At 36.5% G+C, this 20,660-nt stretch overlaps 1 protein-coding gene across 2 annotated transcripts in view; it reads right to left on the bottom strand.

Annotated features, from left to right (window-relative positions):
• Positions 1–2,443: 2,443 nt before the first annotated feature.
• CNTLN (centlein) overlaps positions 2,444–20,660 on the bottom strand; it is a 215,096-nt gene continuing 196,879 nt past the window's right edge. For both annotated transcript variants that reach the window (XM_076362507.1, XM_076362509.1), the window contains 3 exons: positions 11,966–12,151; positions 10,557–10,634; positions 2,444–2,597 (listed from right to left, as the gene is read on the bottom strand). In XM_076362507.1, the coding sequence (XP_076218622.1) occupies positions 2,496–2,597; positions 10,557–10,634; positions 11,966–12,151 (366 nt within the window). In that variant the 3' untranslated portion in view covers positions 2,444–2,495. The remainder of the gene's footprint in view (positions 2,598–10,556; positions 10,635–11,965; positions 12,152–20,660) is intronic.

Below are 20,660 nucleotides of genomic sequence, written 5' to 3'. Positions count from 1 at the left end.
GCAAGGCTTCCAGGTTAACACGCAGGCAGGAGGGACAGAACATCCATTTACAAGTGTACTGGGCACAGCTGGCAGATGTTGGTGGTGGCTGTGGGAGACCTGTGTGGGACCAGGTCTGGGACTACCCTAAGCACTTGTTTATTTGTTTGCTTTCTCTATACCAGAATCAGTAATTAAAAGCTTGTTAATTGCCAATAAATTAATTTGATGGAAATTCCCCTACATGAAGCTGTTCTGTTGCTTGTGAAAACAAGATAGGTCAAAAGTCCCGTAAGTGATATTTTCTAAAGGCCTTTTGCTGGACTGAGTGAGGAAGTTTTTTCCTTCATTGGAAGGGTATGAGCAATCTCCACGTAGCCAGCTTGTTGCTCGCTTGATCAGGGCACTATGCTGCTGCCGTCAGTGACTCGCTCAATTTCCGAGAGTGAGCCGTCATCTGCCTCTTCCATGGAGCACGAGCGCTGACGGCAGCTCTGCAGGCTCACTCGTTAGCAAGTGAACATTTACTTTAAGGAGTTAAAAGTCTTATCAGAGAAGTGGTAGACAATTGCAGAAGACTCGGATAAAGGGAAAGAGATGTATCTGTACTAAGGTATGTCCTGCAGAACTTGTTTTGGTAAAAGGTCCAAATACAATGTTTTGGCAAGGTAAACTTATCAGGCTTATTGAACCTAATAATTTTCAAAAGAAGGAGAAAATGAATCCCACCCTTAAGGCCTAGGCCACAGAGATTTACAAAGAAATAATTTTCTTTGTAGAGCATTTTTGGGTCTTTTGTGACATGATGCGCAAGGGAAGCAGCTGCAAATAAGTAACACTTGCTGTATTTTCCATTCCTTGAAAAAATGGTGATAATTCTGGCTCCACCTGGGTTTAAGGATTTTGTTTTACCCTCTCTCTCTCTCTCTTCAGCTGAAGTAGATAATCATTTGGTTCTGCAGCATTTACCGCTCTTGTTTACTCTTGGTCCAAGACAAGAGCTCTCTCCATACCCAGGTGCCCAGCAGATACAGAAATTTGCAGGGCCAGTAAAGCAAGACATTTAACTTACAAGAAAAAGGTATTAGTATGGGAAATTGTCTCGAAAAGTTCTTTGTTTTCCATGTGAATTAGCTGATGTTCCCTGTTTTTTCACTAAGACAAAAGATCAGCAAGCGCTAAGATCAGCACCAAGATCAGACTTGCACCAGCAGGTCTTGCAGAGCATGGAAATGAAGACAAAGCAGCTAATCTTCACAGAGCTTTGGCCTCATGAAGTTCTTTCCACTGCCCAGCAATAGATGTTATGTTGAAATTATTTTCAAATACATTTTGCTGGAATTGCTAAAAAACATATGAACATGCATTCCATGTATTTTGATGGATTTATCTTCCATAATATTTATTGGCATAACTTTATTGGCATAATTTTATTGGCATTGGTGCCCATGTAAAATTTTAGCTTCAGTAAAACCCTGAGGCAAGTAGTTCCACAGCTCAATTCCCTTTGCATGCGAGTGGCTTCCTTTTGCTTGCTTGTCACCTGATAGTTTCATATGATGTCCCTTATTTCTTGCTTTGGAAAAGGTGGTGGTCAACCATTCCTAAAGATGTGTTTCTTTTTTTATATAGGGCTAGTTCCAGGTCTTAATTTACAGGTGCAGCTGGAATATGTTTGCATGATTTTCAGTAATTCCAGTACAAATTCTCTCAAGCCCCTGTTGTCACCAGGTGTGACTAAGCAGAAGTTTAGTGATGTCTTCCCTTCCTCATGCTTTTCTTAGAGACACCAAATAGTGTACTCCATACATTAAAAGAAGCACAGTGACATTGTAGGAAAAGCACTGGACTGATGTGCAGAAAACTTCTGTTTCATACTTCTGTTGAGTGATCTTAGGCCAAATAGATCTTGCTTCTGATTCCACACCCAATATGAATAATGATAATGATATCTGTTGTAAAATCGAATAATCGAATAATTTTTTTGTACGATCATTCATTTTCTCATTTTTTCCAGCATAAAGAAAGCACATCATTTTATGTAGCATATATCATAAAGCTGGAATTTACAAGGAAGCTAAAAGAAATTAAGTATTCAAAATCCCAACGACATTCCCAGTTCCTTTGTAAATCCTACTTCTACTGTTCTGACTGGTACAACCAGGAGTTACTTAGCTGCTTTTTGTACTTTCTGAACTGTACAGATGCGTATTGGTCATATCAAAAACATCCTCTCTCTACAAAGCCTGCACTGGTGTTCACTGCTAATGCATTTAAAGGAAAATCATTTTTAACTTTGCATTGATTTGCAGCAATTTTTGTCTTCAGGAATCAAACACCACACTCCTTTCTAAATAGGAACGTAATTAATTCCTCTTGTTCAACAATTAATTAGTTCACAGTTTCTACTTATGTATTGACCATGCATATTGACAGTTCTTTATGTGAAGAGGAAAGACATGAGGAAACAGCACACATATTTTAATCACACTTTGCAAAGATAGGTCTTAGCAACATCATACAGTGTGTTTCATCAGAGAACTATACTCTTCTAGCAGTTTCTTCTTTTCATTTAATTTTTCCATTATGGCATCCATTAAGTATGAGGCAAAAGGAAACTGAAAAAGAAACATAGTAAGAAAAATGATCATTGAACTTTGTTTTCTTCATGTGAAAAACATTTATTATATATCTTTAAACCATTAGATTTCACTTAGTTCTGACAACTACCACACATGCACAGATCTGATCTTTAAAGTTCACCCACCTGGTTAGTGTCTGAAAATTTTCTCTCTGTCATAAAAATGATAAAAGAACAGAGTAAAATGAAAAAAGATAAACGCCTTATTGAACAATTCATGCGTTACTGACCATGTTAATGATGTAAACTGCAGTACCAGCATCTCTGTCATTTATCTTCAATCAGCTGATCAATAAGAGGTTACAGTCAACTCTAGGGCATGCAGAAATGGTAGTGTATGTTTGCTACTCTCAGGAGGATGAGACAGAACTACCAGTACAGCTCTCAATGCTGTGGCAACTGCCTTAGACTCACATGTGAAAACTTGTAAATAAAAAAACCCAAAGCAAAACAAAACCCAAAACCCCAGGAGCTCCAATTGCATTTATTGGGATATTACATAAACATCTGCTCCTCTAAAAGAAAATACCAAAAAATTGTATTTACATATTTACAGGGAAAAGTGAAAACCTCTTTTATATCTTCTCCAATATAAAAGATGTATTTGCACAATTGATGTCTTCAAAGAAAGATATTTGGTATATTTTTCAGCATCATTGCTTTAATGCTTAAAGAGGTTTTCTTTCACAGTCTTGGTGCGTCAGTGCACTGTATGCTGGGAAGTACTTTTGGACATGGCACAAAACACTAGTCGTTGCAGCTCCACCCAGACAGTGGTCAGTGCTGTGACAGAGGAGAACCAAACAGTTTTTGTTCACCCTTGGAAAGCCTCTGTCAGCTTCAGAGAGCTCTGTCAGCTTTCTTGAACTCCTGGTGAGACCAGCGGTGACCGAGGGGTCAGTCTCACACCAAAAGTAATAGCTGACGCTCATATCAGAAGGGGAGATAATTTTACCTTAATAAGGCCACCAGAAATAAATTGGGTAAAATATAGCAGGTGGTTGAGCAGGCCAATCACCAGCTTCCTCTGCTTTTCACAACTGTAGTTCAAGGCAATACTTTTGCACCTAGAACCACTCTCTAGTTCCACATTTGAGTTTTGCTGCTCTGATTTTATTTTTCCACTTCAATATTCCATCCTAAAGGAAAAACTGTATGGTACTTATACCAGATAGAGCACTGCTTGTTTCCTAGATATATGAAACAAAAAATATAAACCAACCAAACAAAAAAACCCAGACATAAAAGTACATCAAATATAAATGCTGGTGTAATGTCTGAACTGATATATAGATATGAATTTATATACTGATATTTGTAATTACTAACAAGCCAGGAAAAAAAAAAATCTAAAATGGTAGCAAGGAAAATCTTGTTAATAGCAAGCATCTATCATGAAGTGACTGTAATGGCAATCCTACATGTTGCTCAACAGTCACTTTGCAGTTACAGAAAAAGAACAATAATATGCATTATTTCCCTTTTCTACAGGAAAAGGGGTTTTGAAGGGCTGGTACTTGGCTGGCCAGACATGTCTCCATCTGTCATAAATAACTTCTGTCTATGGTAAGAATTTTCTAGTAGTCATCTGCACCTGTCAGCTTTCTCCTGTATGCTATTGTGATGACTTTTGGGGGAATAGAGGGATCCAATTCACTGAGCACAAATCTATTCAGAGTAACATAAGACATAATCTTATCTGAAATTCTGAGACACTCACTTGCTACTTTGCACTAAAAACACTGACCCCAGCATCCTGTTCACTCTAATTGCTCTCCCTCCTCATCTAAATATGTTTTTTACGAGAACACTATACCATTACCTCAAAGTCTCTAATTCTTCTTGCCTAGCTTGACTACATTCATTTCTGATACATTTCACCTCCTTAATGTTGTACCTGAGATGAATGGTTTCTTATTGATGTCTCTGGCTCATATCATTCTAGCTACATTTTACTTGCTGCTCACTACTCTCTGTGGCTTCCATGTCATAGCAAAGTGATCTTTCAAGAACTCTTTCAATTTAAATCTTTCATTTAAATCAAGAGCATTTGAAAGTTGAATGTTATGTCATTCTTTCAACATTTGTTGGTTTCAGAGGAAGTGCTGTATGTTTTTATCTGGTTTTCTTTCCATACAGACACCCAGAACTGGATGGTCTCTACAGTCTTCATCTTTAATAGAAGCCTGTCAGATTTACTTTTAATGATGGCTCTGTAACTATCCTGGGAAGCTTCCCTCTACATTTCTCCCCAGAACTTCACAACCGCTGAAGATGTCTCTACTCCAAAGTATTCATCCCAGCTTCCAAACCTGCCATATGCTTGGGGAAGGCTTGGGGAGTTCAGTGAGTGCTAAGTGCATACCTAAGGAGTGAAACCTTGTTTATACCACTGATAATTATATATTTTAATACAGAATGATACTTCCTTCAAATGTTTTCCAGTTATCTGTGCCACAACCAATTTATCTGAACACTAAGCATTAACAATGACAGCGATCCTAAATCAGTATATTATGGTAGGCTTTGAGAGAAGTAGTATTTAATTTATTTGTATAAATTCAGAACATTTGAGAGCGCAAACTACATGTGGATGTAAAGATTTTTATTTATTTATTTATCTTTACCAGAATTATAGATTTCTTCTTTGTTACTAGAAAGCCATATGAATGAAATGGCATATTTCTTACACAACTTATCGGACAGATATCTTGGTGTATAGATAACTGTAAGGTAATATGATCCTAAAGAGTCAGGAATGCTGACAGTTATTTCGATTTCTCTCACCTATTTATTCTGACCTTGAGTATACTTCTTTCGGAGATCCGTTCTGTAAAAAATAAACTAGTAATATTTACCAACCTTACACGACACGACTGAGTCTCACTCAGCACAAGTGCATAAATATACACTCATCTGCCAGTGAAAAGACTCATAATGAATGCAAGGCAATGTTGTTATTCTAATGAGACACAGAGTCTCCATTCATAGAGTACAATGTTACTTGGCCTCTGCTTCACAAAGTCTAAAATGTGTTAACATAAAAATATAGGTATTTAATTTCTGGAATACACAAATTAACGGTTACACCTATTTTAAATCTCCCCATATGGACATCAGTATAATACATTTGCCCAACAAAACTATCCAAACACGCTGCAGAGCTGCCTTAAATTGAATTAAGTGAACCACAAAAAATAACCTGAAATAAAACTAAAGAAACTCAGATTATAATGACCACAACCTCCTAATTTCACTATAAACTAAAAGTCAAAGTTTACAAAAAAAATTAGAGAAATGCGTCACTTCACTATTGTTCTTTATCCATTCTGCTTTGTGACGGCTGTGTATACGTGATTATATAAATATATATGTGTCTGCCTGTATTCTTATCCTGAGTCATCAAGCCAATCTCTCCTTGCTTTCAGTCCAGGATAAGTGATGTAATGTGGTTTTGTTTCTGTGCATGAGATAAAACATAGATTTATACCATAATGGATTGTCAGTGCACAGGATTGAGCTCTTATTCTTGTAATTACAAGAAAATCATGGTTACTTTCTGATGGTCCGATACCAATGGTAATGGTGCCCAGGATATGGTTCAGACTGCAATGGTGCTGCTTTTTACGGTGCAGGTACTTGAAACAACTGGTGATGCTGGCAGTGGCGAGTGTGCACATGTGTGTTTGTGCGTGTGTGAATACAGGTGTGAACGTGAGCAGAGGACAGGCAATGAGCAGAGACCTGTTGAAAGAGAAGGAGCAGACACAGGCTGGAGGGAGACTAATGAAAGCAAAGCAGGCAAGTTCCAACCCAAGAAATTTGAAAGGAAACAACCATAGCTGTTAGTGCACATTCCCAGATGACACCAGAGGAAATCTATATTTAGAAGCCAGTGCAAATCCTAAAAAGGGGTTGGGGAAAATTCCTATCGATGAAGAGTGAATATACTGTTCCAAACCCTGTTCTAGAGATGGATTATTCACATACCTACAGAGAGCCCACAGAACAGAGGGGAGGGAGTTTTTCTGGAAGTTTTCACCATTGGAATATGATTTGTAAGATTCATAATGAGGTCATGAGAGGAAAGATTTTATTAGGCAGCTTTGTTTATGTGAGATGTGATATCCCAAGGAGTACATGAGGAGGGAGAGAAGGCAAGTGCTGCTGTATATGTGATAAGGGACGTGCTAAATCAATGCTGTCATTTGGTTCAATGCTTGGAAGAGTTAGGCAGATGATTTGTATTTTATTAAAAAATAGTTCTTGGAGACTTCAGGCAGTAATCTGGATTGGGCTAACATGCTGTAGTCACATATAAAATTATTAATGGATTGTTCCAAGACGCTGTTCCTTACAATCAGTCACAATGAATGAAAGCCTTGGGTCATACAAGAAACCTTGTCTAAGCTATGTGAAGTCATCCTCTTGGTTTAGCTATGTAAGTTTCCTGTGATGGGGAAAAGCTAGAGAAGGTTGCTGGTTTGGGGTTTTTTTTTATGATTATAAAAAGAGAGTGCTACTACACTGTGCCGTGTTCAAATAAGAAGACATACACACCCAGATATGAGGGAGAAAGCAGGTAAAAGCCTCATCACTTGCCATGCAAGCTGTAAACACACATACATAACAAGATAACCATCCTTGTTCCCTCCTATCCCAAATACCACGAACCACTAAAAACTCAATGGTCTATCATGCGATACCTCTCCCAGCTTCTCTCTCCCATGCCCAATCACTAATGCATAATCAGTCTGATGTCTCTACATGTGACTCAGATACCCCTATGCAGATAGCAGATATCTGCATGTGCTCCTTTGAAGCCTCTCCACATACAGGTTCTTCACAGGCAAGAGAACCTTTTACCTTTTATCCTTATGTCAGTTATTAAGATGTTTCATTTTTATACTTTAGTGAGAACACTCTAGCCATTGGGTGTTAATGTACAAATACAAAAAGGCAACTGAGAAAACACTTGTTGGCCATTGAAGACATAGGTTTAGACAATAAGTGATTTTTACCAGCTCTGTAGAATTCAGAACATGACTGTACTTTTTGATTATATGATTCTTATTTACATAATAACATCTTGATGCAGAGATGTCTCTATGAAATTGTAAGCTTCTTAGCAGTGGTGTTGTTTCTTCACATGTGTTTCTATAGCAGTTGATAAAATAAGGACACACAAACTCTGACCGGGGTCTGTGAGCTTCAGCAATGCAAAAATATTTATCATTGAAATATTAACATTCTTGTAAAGCTGACAGAAATTACTTTTTCGAGTCGTAAGAGTATGGAAAATAAAGGTACAGATGAAGTGTAAAACAGAGGTGTGCTATCCTTTATCATTACACTTTAGGGGAATCTATAAAATGACAGTAAAAAGCAACTAGTGCTTCCCTCAGTCCCCCCAAAATTCTAATGCAGCAGTAAAATGGCGTATGTCAGTAATAAAAATAAAATGTCTATGACATTTTAAATGTTATCATACTGTCACAGCGGAATAAAATTAGCTTGAAGAATGATCTAAAGGAATATGATGCAGTTCATTATGTATAACAGCAACAGCAGCAGTTTCCCAGTGTTCATAAAGGTTTCTCCATTAAATTTACCTCCAGTCAATAATTAGGAGTCCACAAATAAACCTAGGCAATTAAATCAATACTGCTGGGCAATTATGTTCCAAAGTCCTGGCTCAATGGCACAAAAAGACACTATATCAAACTGCAATATTAAGTGATCCGATGCAATTTTCAGCTGAACATTTTCTCAGAATAACAGAAAAGGGCAAGCCTGCATCTTTGTTCAAGGTGCAAATGCATACACAGTTTGCCAACCTGTATCATTAAGTGAGCAGTCTGTTACAAGCAAAGTCCTGACAGAAAGCTTTCATTTCACCACGAGCTTTAGTTTTCTGATAAGAAATATTACTAATGCCTACTAAAGGAAACCACAGCCAAACTCTCTACAAGATATGAGTTAAGGATTTTAAAGGGCATAGAGCTCTTCCATGAGCTGCTCCCAAATAGAGACCAAGAAATCTTAGCAATTTCCATTCATGTGACTTCGCATGGACAGAAATGAAAAGCAGAGCTGGCTGCTCCCAAAAAGCACTCATCTCCTTGTGATTCTAAAGACAGTCGGCTTGCCAAGAATTACTTTTATCCTCAGAGCTCCTCCTGAGGAACCCCACAAGATGGAGCAAAAAACACTGAAAACCTCTATTAACTTGTACACAAACTGATATGGCTAAGAGCAATGAGTTCCTCTATCCTTAGCTAATATTTGCAATCCTAATATAGTTGGTTACACAGTCAACGACCCCCTCACTCTCCGTGCCCTAGTTTTTGCTGTCTGTCTATATCAGACAAAGAGAAGTGATAAAATTCTGCTTAGGATTTTTTAACAATCTGCCAAAGAATGATAACAAAAAATAGAATAAGAATTCTCTGTCATTTTCCATGAATCTGATTCCTATTTTGGAGTCCATAATATGGACAGAATCTTTACATTTATAGATTTTAAAAAAATTCTTAAAATGAAGGCAATTTAGTGAATAGAAATATTTGTGCTTTTACTGCCGAGTTCCATGTAACACTACGAGGTTAAACTAAAATGCCAGTATTTCTGACAAAGCCAGTAAAAGCAAACTGATATTTCCACCTCCTCCACTGCAGCAATTAAGCAGTCTTAATGCTAGTAAGTTTTGATAATGAAAGAGGGAAAACCTGTCATTTTTTTTAAAATCTGGTCATAGGACAAAACCTAGACACAAAAGCTATTAATGATAAAAAATATAAATCCAAATGTGATGGTTCCCTTGAAATGGCTTTCAAGATATTTTCAATCATCCACATTCTTAACAGAAATGAACTACATCGCTAATGGACCCATGCTAGTGAATATGCATTAGGAACACTGGATTTATACATCAAATTTTATTTCTTTTCAGACATCAGCTACCCATCATCTGAATAAAGGAGACAACTAAAATATAATGGAAAAGTTTCAAGAGTCAGTGTGTGTTGTCAGTGATGTCCAAACAAAAGCTGACTATGGCTAGAAAAGCAGGGCTCTCACCTGCCAATAAACTGCCCTTGATCACTTACAAGAGGGGAGCATCCCAGCAGACTCTGTGTGTATTAAAAAAAAGACTTGAAAGAGAAGAAAAAGTATCACACAGGTCACAGCGGCAGTCTCAATGGACCCCTCAGGGATTTCTGCTAGTCTCAGCCTTGTCATCCTCTATGCAGCTTTCCTCTCTGCCCAGAAAATGTCGATAGGAAAATGTTTGAGGGGCCTCTGGTGGAAATTTTTTCATTCTTTCTGCATTGACAGGATGCCAAATCAATATTTACTTCCCACTAACAAGCTGCTCGAGGTCTCAGTAGAAAATATTGTAGAGAATGCGGGAAGACACGATAATAAACAGCTGTCTGGCTATGAGGAAAACATGAATTGACTGGAAACAGGTCCACAGTAAAAGGTCACTGAAACCCATGAACTCCTCAGGTGTCCATATCAACTACTAACTTTAAAGGCACATAATAAAAAATCTCTTTTTCCTAAGAGGTATGAGAGAATGGATCCTTTTCACTCTAGCAAGCACTACACACTGTCTCAATAATTCAATTAACACATTTGCCAAGATCTGTGCTGGTTTTCTCCAGCATTGTTTCACTGGTTTCAGCTGTTAAGTTAGCTATCACGAATCCTTGGTTAGCATCTCTTCAGTTTTATCCAGTGACTCTTATTTTAAAAGCAATAAAAAGGAAATGCTACAATGTAAGGATTTTACATTGCCTTATCACAGTATAATTTGGGACCATCAATGGCAACATAATTACAAATGCAACGGATTAATTACAACCTAAAAACACTTAGCTACTCAGAGTAGAAAGTTATAATTCATTAAAGGAAGATGTAAATTTAGCACCTGTGCTTCAAGAAGTTTCTGTATATACTGCAGCCACTCTTTATCTTTTTCAAATTCCATTTTTGTCTTTGCTGTTTCCTAAAAATAAAAAAATATAACAGACAATATTTTGACACCACGTGAAAAGAACATAATGAACAATAAAGGAAATATGTAACTGGATATACACTAAATAAACAGCATGTGGGAGTGGGAACTATGCTTGCAAAACTAGTTATCTGAAGCATATCCACCAAGTATGAGGGCTCTGTTAAATTTAGAAACCTATCCTTATCTGTGATTGTCCCTAGAAACGTGCACAGCATGTTCTTTTCACATGAATATACAAGTGTATGTGTGATCTATGTGTAAATTTTATGAGTTCACTGTAAAGGTTCCTGAGTCTATATACTGATAAATGGAATATGTATCTAAAATTTGTGTAGTGTAAATTAATCACCTGTATTTTAAATTTGTCTTCTATTTATAGTTAAGTATATTTTTGTGTTTTACACAAATATTCACAACAGTGATTACAACAAAATATATAGGATGTAGAAATTGCTTTGAGAATGAGGTAAGCATGGAACAATTCTGTCAAAGTGAATCACTTTACAGGGGTGTGTAGATATTAGTAAACAGGGCAGGGATCAGTCCATTTTATTTGTATTCATGAATGTAATCCATATCAGCGCATACACATACAATGCACCTTTATCTAACCAACGTGAAAACTCTCTTCTGTAATATAAAGCTCCAATAAGGCTAAACCTAAGTCATCACCAGAGTACTGTTACATGGTCAACTCCTAGACACTCTTATTAAAGTAAGTGTACAGGCTTTTTCATGCATTATTTGATCAGGCCTAAATAAATCTGGATAAGAAATGCTATTACTGTATCTATTTAATAGAGGGTGATTTGATGAAACACTATCAAATATTTCATAGTAAAATGTGTGATAGAATCAACAAAAAAAGGCAATGGATTCCCCCAGAAACCATCTGTCTACTAGAAATACCTTTAATAGGAATCACAATTCAACAAAGGAAGCATCAATGGAATCAATCTGGCACAGCAAGACACATTCTAATTTTGTTTTCATTAATGCAGAATTCTATTTAAAATGCATAACCCTGCCAAATAGTCTCATGAAAAAGGAACTACTAAGAATTTTCAAAAAAATGTCTCTACATCTACATGCTCAAACCAGCATATTTATATTTTATTTATGCATGCCCAAAGTCTTGCCACCTTATGAGTCTCTAACCTGACCTTTTTATTTAAATCCAACTGTTGTGTTCTTTTTGTGCTGGATGCTGCACAATGAAATTCCAGGCTTTACCTGGAAATCCTTTTCTTCAAGAATGGAAATATACAGTATCTTCTGATCTAGCCCCTTTTTACTGAAGAGTCCTTAAAATAACTTACCTCATCATCTTCTATTTCTAATATCTCCTCAAGATCGGTTGTTGAAACATTAAGGATAGATGCTGCCAACTGAACAGACTCTTGGGAAAGACCCTTCTTGCATGCTCTCACTTCTCCCATTTTTTTTGCCTGTTTGATTTTTGTTCTCAGTTCTTGTACGCTGTGCTGTAACTCTCTGGTTAAAGCCTGGAAGATGCAAGCAAAAAATACTGCATTGCAATTTTTCTTGAAGTGCAAACACTATGGAAAAAAGAGTATAATTTAGACTAAGCTCCTTTAGATAGGAATTATCTTCATTCTGCGTTATTGGTTCAATAGGATATGTGCCATAATATTAAATAACATGGTATTTAGAACACAAAATATTAATTAATACATTAAAACAGAAAATGTTCTTAAAGATAGGTACAATTTTTAGCAAAATAACTATATTTATAATGCCATCAGTAGTAAGACAAAGCAGCTTCCACAGAATCAATTAAAAATCCTTTCCTGATCCAGTCTACCAGAAATGTTCTTGAAATAACAACAGAGGTGTCAGGCCAAACAGGTGGTCAAACAGACACCTTTTTAAAGCTTATTCGTACCTCATTGCATGAAGAAACACCAGTATACCTCTTTAATCAAAACCTGAAATTTGGTTCCCACCAGGACAGGGTAATTCAAAACTGTCCTGGCTACCGATTCTTCCCAATACAATTTCTACAATCTAAATCATCACAGTAGTGGTTATCCATTGTTGATAAGCAGCATACCCTTGGAGCACACAAGTCCACCGTATTATTATTCAAGGCCTGCATAGGAAGGGTTGTATTCCCTAAGCAGCTGGCTCACACAGAAGGCCTATCCAGGCCAGGCAGTCTCTTTGCAAGGGTGCTTTTAGCAGATAGTAGTGTTTTAAACAGGTATCAGCTCAGGCGGTGGGAGGAAAATCAGGTGCCAGACCAGAACCACTGCAATTGTTCTTTAACCCTAGCTTTGACAAGGTCTGAAACAGGGATGCCAAGAGAAGCCTCAATTTTGGATCCCGTTTCTGCTGTTGAAGACTTTTCATTAGTGTTCAGCAAGAACTAGAGCTTGATAGGATGTCTGATGCTGTTAATGCTGCATAATTAAACTGCCTTTATTATCATTACTTCTATTATTAGTGACTAATAAAGACATTAATAATAAAGGACAATTTTTCTATGATCATTTCTGAAATGTGGTATACACCACTAATCGAGAAAGATGCCTGCAGCTTAAAAAAAAAATCCAGAAAAACAGAAGAATACTATCAAAAGAAAGCTGTTTGAAAGGTTTAAATGATAGGAAAGGAGAACCATTATCTGGAGTGGAAAAAGGGATTACCAGAATTTAGTAAAGCTGATGTAAAAACCTAGGAAAAGTAAAAAATAGAGCGATGACTAGACAAAAAATTGTACTCGCGGTTAACGGGAAAGAAGAAACCCAGCAGTGGTGAGACCACTCTCCTTTGTTTATTTAAAACTGGAATAAAAGAAACAGTATGAAACATTCTGCTGAAAAGACTTGGTTGACCTGAATGAAAGCTGAATGGAATTCAAACCTGATTTTGGATTTTGTTCCCCAACACCACACAAGTACTGAGTTCGAATAATACCTTCCACAGCTGAACACATGAACATGTGAACAGTGTGGCCAAAATTGCACAATAAAGAATTGATGGTTCAAGTTCGTACCTCTCCTATTCCTAAAGTTCTCTGGTTCAGTGAAATAACACTAAGCATTAGTATAAATCATCGGTTGTATAACTGAAGTTATTTTGTTTCAATATTTATGCAAGTATGACAAAAGCATTTTGTCAAAAGCAGAGCAAGACAATTTTATTTCAAAATTGTTGGCTGAGAGACAAGAGCATTAACTCATTGTCAGAAGATCCTCCTAGCGTATTCAACTTCCATGACTCAAGCAGAACTGTGATTGTCAACACAGACACCTTGGCTGAGTTTAAAATGAGAAAATAAGGTTTTCTTTCGATTGTCATATGTGGGGCTCATCTTATTAAACTATCTCTCACCAGTAGCTGATAAGCTCCTGAAAATTCTTTTTTCTGCAGAATGCCTTCATCTCATAGAAACTGACTGCAAAATTATGAAGGCTGTTTATCGGCATTTGGGGTAAAGTACTCTACAGCCTCTGTTGTATTCAAAATACAGACATTAGAGAGCATTTGCTGATATATTTCAAAGAAAGCACAACAGATTCACCTGATTCCAAGATTTGTTTATTTTTCTACCACTTCCCAACTTAACATTTTTCTGTATTTAGCTAAAATTTAATTCTTAAAAGCAAAATTACCCTACCACAAATTTGGGGAGAGAAGGTACACTGAAATTTGTCCCATTTTCTGATTCAAGTGTGGGTCCCTCCATCCACAGTATTTCCAACAAAATATCTTGTACATAGAGCTGAGAGGAATGAAGAAACTTGAAATGTTATAGGCAGGGAGCTAGGGCAACTTGGACCAAGCTCATAGAAGGAAACAGACTGAGAAAGGATAGAGCCCCAAGTAGAAAAGCACACACTATGTAAAAAAAATTACAGATAAATCACAACATGTTTTTGTAGCATTTGAAATGGTCCAACAGTAAATTGGCTCCTGCAACATGTAGGAGATGTATTTGACAATGGAAAAACAAGCTCAACGGTACTTTTTTCAATCAAACTGAATCAGCTTCCCAAATTTTAAAAGTAAGATCTCTCTCAGACATAGGTGATCAGGCTAGGAGATGCACATTTGTATACTGGTGCAAAGAGGAAATGTAAATCAAAGGAGTAAAATGTCAAGGAAATTGACATTTGGCAAAGCCACATGGAAAGACTACAAATAATGATAAGTAGCTGAGCACAGACAAACAAAAAGCATGATAATAAACATTGACTGGAACATCTTGGACAACATACAACCACTGCCAGACAATAGTCTTATGATATTATTAGATAAATTTTATTGGTGTATCCAAAATCCCAAAGAGGTTCATGACGAATGAACAAGCTGATAGCAATAGCAACAGTGGAACCCAGAAACTGCAGCTCCACTATGCTTGTCTTTTAGTTCAGAGTTCCAGAAAGGAAGGTACCAGAAGACCCTGAAGAATCTATAGCAGCAATTTAAAAAAAAAAAAGAAAAAAAAAAAAGAAAAAAAAAGAAAAAAAAAGAAAAAGGAAGTTTAAACAAAAATGAAGGAAGAGAAAATTACAACTAGTAGGTTTTGATATGCAAGCATACACGTTATATGTAATCACAGTAAATCATACATATAGCGGACTTGCACTTCAATTCCTTTTTTCCCTGAGCAGTTCTAATACACTAAAGCATGGTCTTTCACCGTATGTGAAAAATAAAGCTACTTTATGGACTTTCAAATCGGACTCTCAGAGGCCAGCTGTTTTTGAACCTGCCTTCTTCACATTATTAAGTTGTAATATAATGTCCTGATATACATTTTTCATTGGATAAGTGCCTTAAAAAAAGATAGCCTCCCTATGATTTTAAGTTGCTTTTTCTGTTGATATATCCTCATCCATCATATATAAATATATTCACGTGCTGAATTGTTTACTTATTAGTGATTTCATTTATATGTCAGTTCATGCTTTACTACAGAAATGTTCAATGTCAAAGCCACATAGGTCTTTAACTGGGTTACGAAGAATAATTTCCAAACTGAAAATGACAAAAACCTAAGAGTTAACCAACACAGGTTTTGTTGGTGAGTGTACTGAAGCCAGTATATAATTCTTTGATTAAGAAACTGATTCAACGCATTCTGGAGCTAAGTGTAGGATTTTAAACGAAAACATTTCCCACTGTGTATTTCAGAATTGCTTGGTTTTAAACTTATAAGCATACATACATGATACAAACTGCCTGCAATGAAATCAATGAAGAATATGGCTTCAGCACTGTATTGATGTATGACAGCAATGCCTTTATTAGTACTAGTAATACTAGGATTTGATCTTTTCTCATTGTTTTTCTTCAGTGTCAAATCTAGGGGATATTTTGTTAGTAAAGTCATTTTCCCAACTTAGATGTCACCGTCACAGTTATTCCTGTGGGACACACTTAGCTGCTACCAGCCAATTAGAGGAGGAATCCGTGATTAATTCCTGAAAACAAATCTACGACACATCTTGTCGGACCAGTGCAATTGCTACTGGTCCAACTAGAAAAAAAAAAATCTTAAAATTCTAACAACCTTAAAGTACCCAGCTCTTTTTACTCAGTAGCAATTGTTGCATTATCTACCAACTCCATATGGTTATATAGTATATATTACATCCACTGGGTTGCATACAGTTCTAAAATATCTCCCTTATAAGCCTTTTTACTTCATTTTCACAACCCAAAATATTAATTCTTAAGATAATAGTTTTCAATTTTGGTTTCAGCATGCAAACACCTTTTAGCACCATATCTTTTGCCAGTTTTGAGATGTATATAGGTCTTTTTTTATTTAAAAGGTCATATTTAATTAAACACTCAAAGAAGCTGTGGTGATACACAGACCCTGACAACATACTATTAATAAGGTCTTTACATCCCAAAAAGCTCTGACAGTAGTTGATCCTGGAATTGATGCAAATTGATCAATGGCCCCAAGTAATGCCATATGATGAAGTCAATGCCTAAAATTATTCTTGTAATTACCATGTTAATTTACACACTCTATTGTTATTGTTTGTAGTATAATAAAACTTAATGGCCCCAAGACAGACCAAAGTCTGATGCTAGCACTGTAGCTATGTATAGCTAGATTTCAGTCTTGCACTGGTGCAGATGTCACAGCAGAAGCCATGGCTCACATCAGTTATGGAAAATTTTAAGCTTTACTGTGCTTTGTACAATAGCAATAATGTTGCCCTGGGTCTGGCTGGGATGGAGTTAATTGTCTTCTAGCAGCTCCTATGGTGCAGTGTTTTTGGATTTGTGACTACAATAGTGTTGATAACACACCAGCTATTGCTGAGCAGTGCTTGCACAGCGTCAAGGCCTTCTCTGTTTCCCAGCTTGCCCCCTCAGCGAGTAGGCTGGGGTGCACAAGAAGTAGGGAGGGGACGCACTTGGGCAGATGACCTGAATTGACCAAAGGGATAGTTCATACCATGTAACAACTTGCTCAACAATAAAAACTGAGGGAGATAGGGGATTAGTCTGGCAGGTAACCACTGCTCAGAGACTGGCTGGGCACTGGTCTAGATCCCTTGGGGCTTTTTCCCCCTTCTTTCCTTCACTTATTAAACTGTCCTTACCTCAACGCACCAGTTTTCTTGCTTTTGCTCTTCCTGTTCTCTCCCCAGTCTGGCTGGGGGCAGGGAGTGAGCAAGCAACTATGTGGTGTTTAGCTGCTGGCTGGGGTCAACCAACCACAAATGTATAGAACAGTATAATATACAGAACAATTCTATACATAGTATTTTGTGTGTAGTTCAATATGTAAGTGTGTTTAGAGACAAGTAATGTGTTCTTAGAAACTCACTTGTTTTGTAGATTGGGATGGTGTAAGGATGTGACATTACATCAAAAATGAAATGGAAGATCTTTTCTGAAACAAGGTTAGTTTCCTAAAGAAACAAAAGTACTGTGAAGATGTTGCAACTGTCTGTGGAAAACAAGATCTAAATTTCACAGAACTGAACGCTGAGTTTAAAGAACTTCTCTACTTTTGTGGTAGAACAATTATTGCTGGCCTAAGGTCAGGGCAAATCCTTAGGCTGTAAAAGGTTGAGAGAGCATTACCACCCCAAACAGCTCATGACCAGCAAGACAAAACAGAATGAATGGACAAAGTGACACAAAGAGATGATGTCATGCAGTTTCAGCACCTGAAACAAGCATTCAAGTTTCTTCAACGGAAGTAGGTCCTTATTGCCTCTCTAAAAATGACTTTCAAAATACTTTCAGTAATAATGTTTAAACTGATCTCACAGCATGATTGCTGTATGTCAGAGAAAAGAAAAACTCTTTATAGTAATTTCATTTTTTATATATATTATTTAAGTTACCTCAACTAGCTCCTTCACTTGAACAAAAACACCTTCTAGGCATAACTTTTTTTCAATCAGAAAAGGGACAAGAGTGTAGACAAGAAATAAAGACACGACAGTCTGGCCAAGGGCTCTAACAGGTAGCATTCTGCCTCAGGGGAATGAGTCAGCCTCAGGAGGTTAACTTAATTCTCATGATCTCCAGAGATCACATGTGATTTCAGAGACTCCAGCAGACACCCTGAAAGTAGAGTGTAAAGGTGTAGAGGAGATATAGACCAGTCTTATCTTCTTCCACCAACTTCAGTATTCAGTTCCAACTGAGAATGCTATTGCCAAATATTAAAGTGGTAGTAACATTATTTTACTAATATCACACAGGTCACATTTATAATATGGTGGGTTGGTTTTATTTACCTGTCTTCAGTCACAGTTTCTGCTTTAGTTTTAAAATTTATGAACATATACGTTCAAGCTACGTGGCTCAGCTCTTGGGTTTATTTGTACATATTTGCAGGAATTAAGATAGGGTTTTATTATCTTTTACATTAAGAATAAAGTAAACAAACAAGCTGTAGAATGTGTTAAAACCCAAACAAAACAAAAAGATACACTCAAGGGAATACCAGAGTGACAATATTATCTAAAAGCTAGCAGAGCTAGCGAAGTTTCAAAGGCTAATTCAATAAAGAGCTGAAAGGAAGAAATACATCCAGTAAAGCTAAGTATCAGATTTATATATATGATTTAAAATAAACAATCTTATGTTGATTGGCACTGAGAATAGTGCTCACAACTTCACAGAGATCAATGGAAGATGAAAGCACACATTGCCTGGAAGAAATGCCTCACCTGACGACCTGTAAAAATTTCATTTTACATAAAGATTGAGAAATTGCAGTATGTACATACAAAATAATGTGGTACTGCAGTTGCATCTACAACCCAATTTTCCACATCCATTAACACAAGCAAATTTGAACACACATGAGCATAACTAAGGATCTAACAGACAAGATCTGAAAAATTAATTGAAGTCATTTAAAATATTACCAGCCTCTTCTACCCTTGTGGCAAAACCTACGGTTTACAGTCCAACATCCTAGCCCAACCCTGCCTTCTTCATGGCTCTGAGCTACGGATGACAGACTGTGAACTCGAAAAGGTGAATTCAGTCATATCCCAAACCCAATTATAGTAAGAACATCTGGAAAAGTGTAGACAGATTTGCACAGTGTTGTTTTTCAACTACTAAAGCTAAACCCACCACAGCTTTCCTGACAAAGCCCTTGAGTCACACAGTATAAAAGGGGCCTCAGGATTTCAGTATTTGAAAGCTGAAAACTCAGCTTCTCGGCATTTAGAACTACAGACCCACAAACCAGTTAAAATGCAATAAGGAAGAAGAGTATTAAGGTACAATGACATAAATGAGAAACTGTGTTGCATAAAATTTAATAATCTGATTCCTATCATAGGTAAGATTTGAATTTGTACACCCATGCTGGCTTAAGTTGTGTTATTCCTGCTTGCCATTAGGAGAACAGAGGGGAGAAAGTCTCACTTGGCTGGCAACTGTTTAAATACTATTATTTCTCCACATTTCTCCAAAATACCTTTGCTACCAATCTCATCCTACATCTTCTACCAAAATACCATTCCTTCTTGATTCAAAACCATCGAAAACAAATGATTTATTTATAACCATTTATTTTCAAGTACAAAATTGAGAATGTTCTTGACTGCATTTTCTTAACCAGCTCCAGGTGTGGAAAACCATAGGGAAGAATATTAAAAATATTTCAACCTATATTTGACATTTATAAGAAAAGGAAATTGAATACATTGTGCTATGTCCTAAAAGATAGTTCAATTTATTTACAAATTAATAGAAAAGTTACTTAAGTCACAGCCAGTTTTTAATTTTAGATTGTTTTCAAAACAAACCATATTTAAACAAAGACGCAGCAATGGCCTTATTCTGGCCAATTACAATGTAGTTTATATTTCTGTAGAGAAGTACAGAATATATACTTAAGAGTATACTTGTGTGTTTTAAAATTCCCTTTGTGATTCAAAATTAGAGTTTTTTGTATTACTGGTCAGCTTTTTCTCCTTTTCTTTTCCAATCCTCTCTTGATAACTGTTTAGCTTCAACACTTTCGTTTATGCCTGAAATCTTGTCTTAAAAATCTGTTTCTTTTCATAGCATTCTTTGTAACATGGCTTTAGGTAGAATGAAGCCCCTCTTACTACATCAGCTGGGCACCTCATTTATAGAACATACAGCAGATACTTACTGATATGAGGGACATTTGGTCATATATAATATTACAGCTTTACAGTTATATAATCTCTCCTGTACATTAAGCTTTAAGACTGTCAAAAATTTAAGTTGTAGACCCAAATGTTTTCAGACTGATGCTTTTTTTATAAGTATTGGCAAACACTCCATAGTTTTCATTGTACCGTTGCTAAATTTTCAACACAACTACCATGTTTTGTGACCTATAACAGGGAAAAAATAATAGTTTTCTTTATAGCAGAGAATGAGTTGAAATATGTATAATCAGCGTGGGATGACAGGCAGAATATTTCTGTCAAAATATATTGGTTTCTAAAATTATATTTATGTGAAATGGGCAATAATAATAATAATTTAAAGTCCTATTTACTTCAGCAT

The sequence above is a fragment of the Aptenodytes patagonicus genome, chromosome Z (genome assembly GCF_965638725.1).
Source record: "Aptenodytes patagonicus chromosome Z, bAptPat1.pri.cur, whole genome shotgun sequence".
In the NCBI taxonomy this organism is placed as follows: Eukaryota; Metazoa; Chordata; class Aves; order Sphenisciformes; family Spheniscidae; genus Aptenodytes; species Aptenodytes patagonicus.
This window is presented reverse-complemented; position numbering and strand designations above follow the sequence as displayed.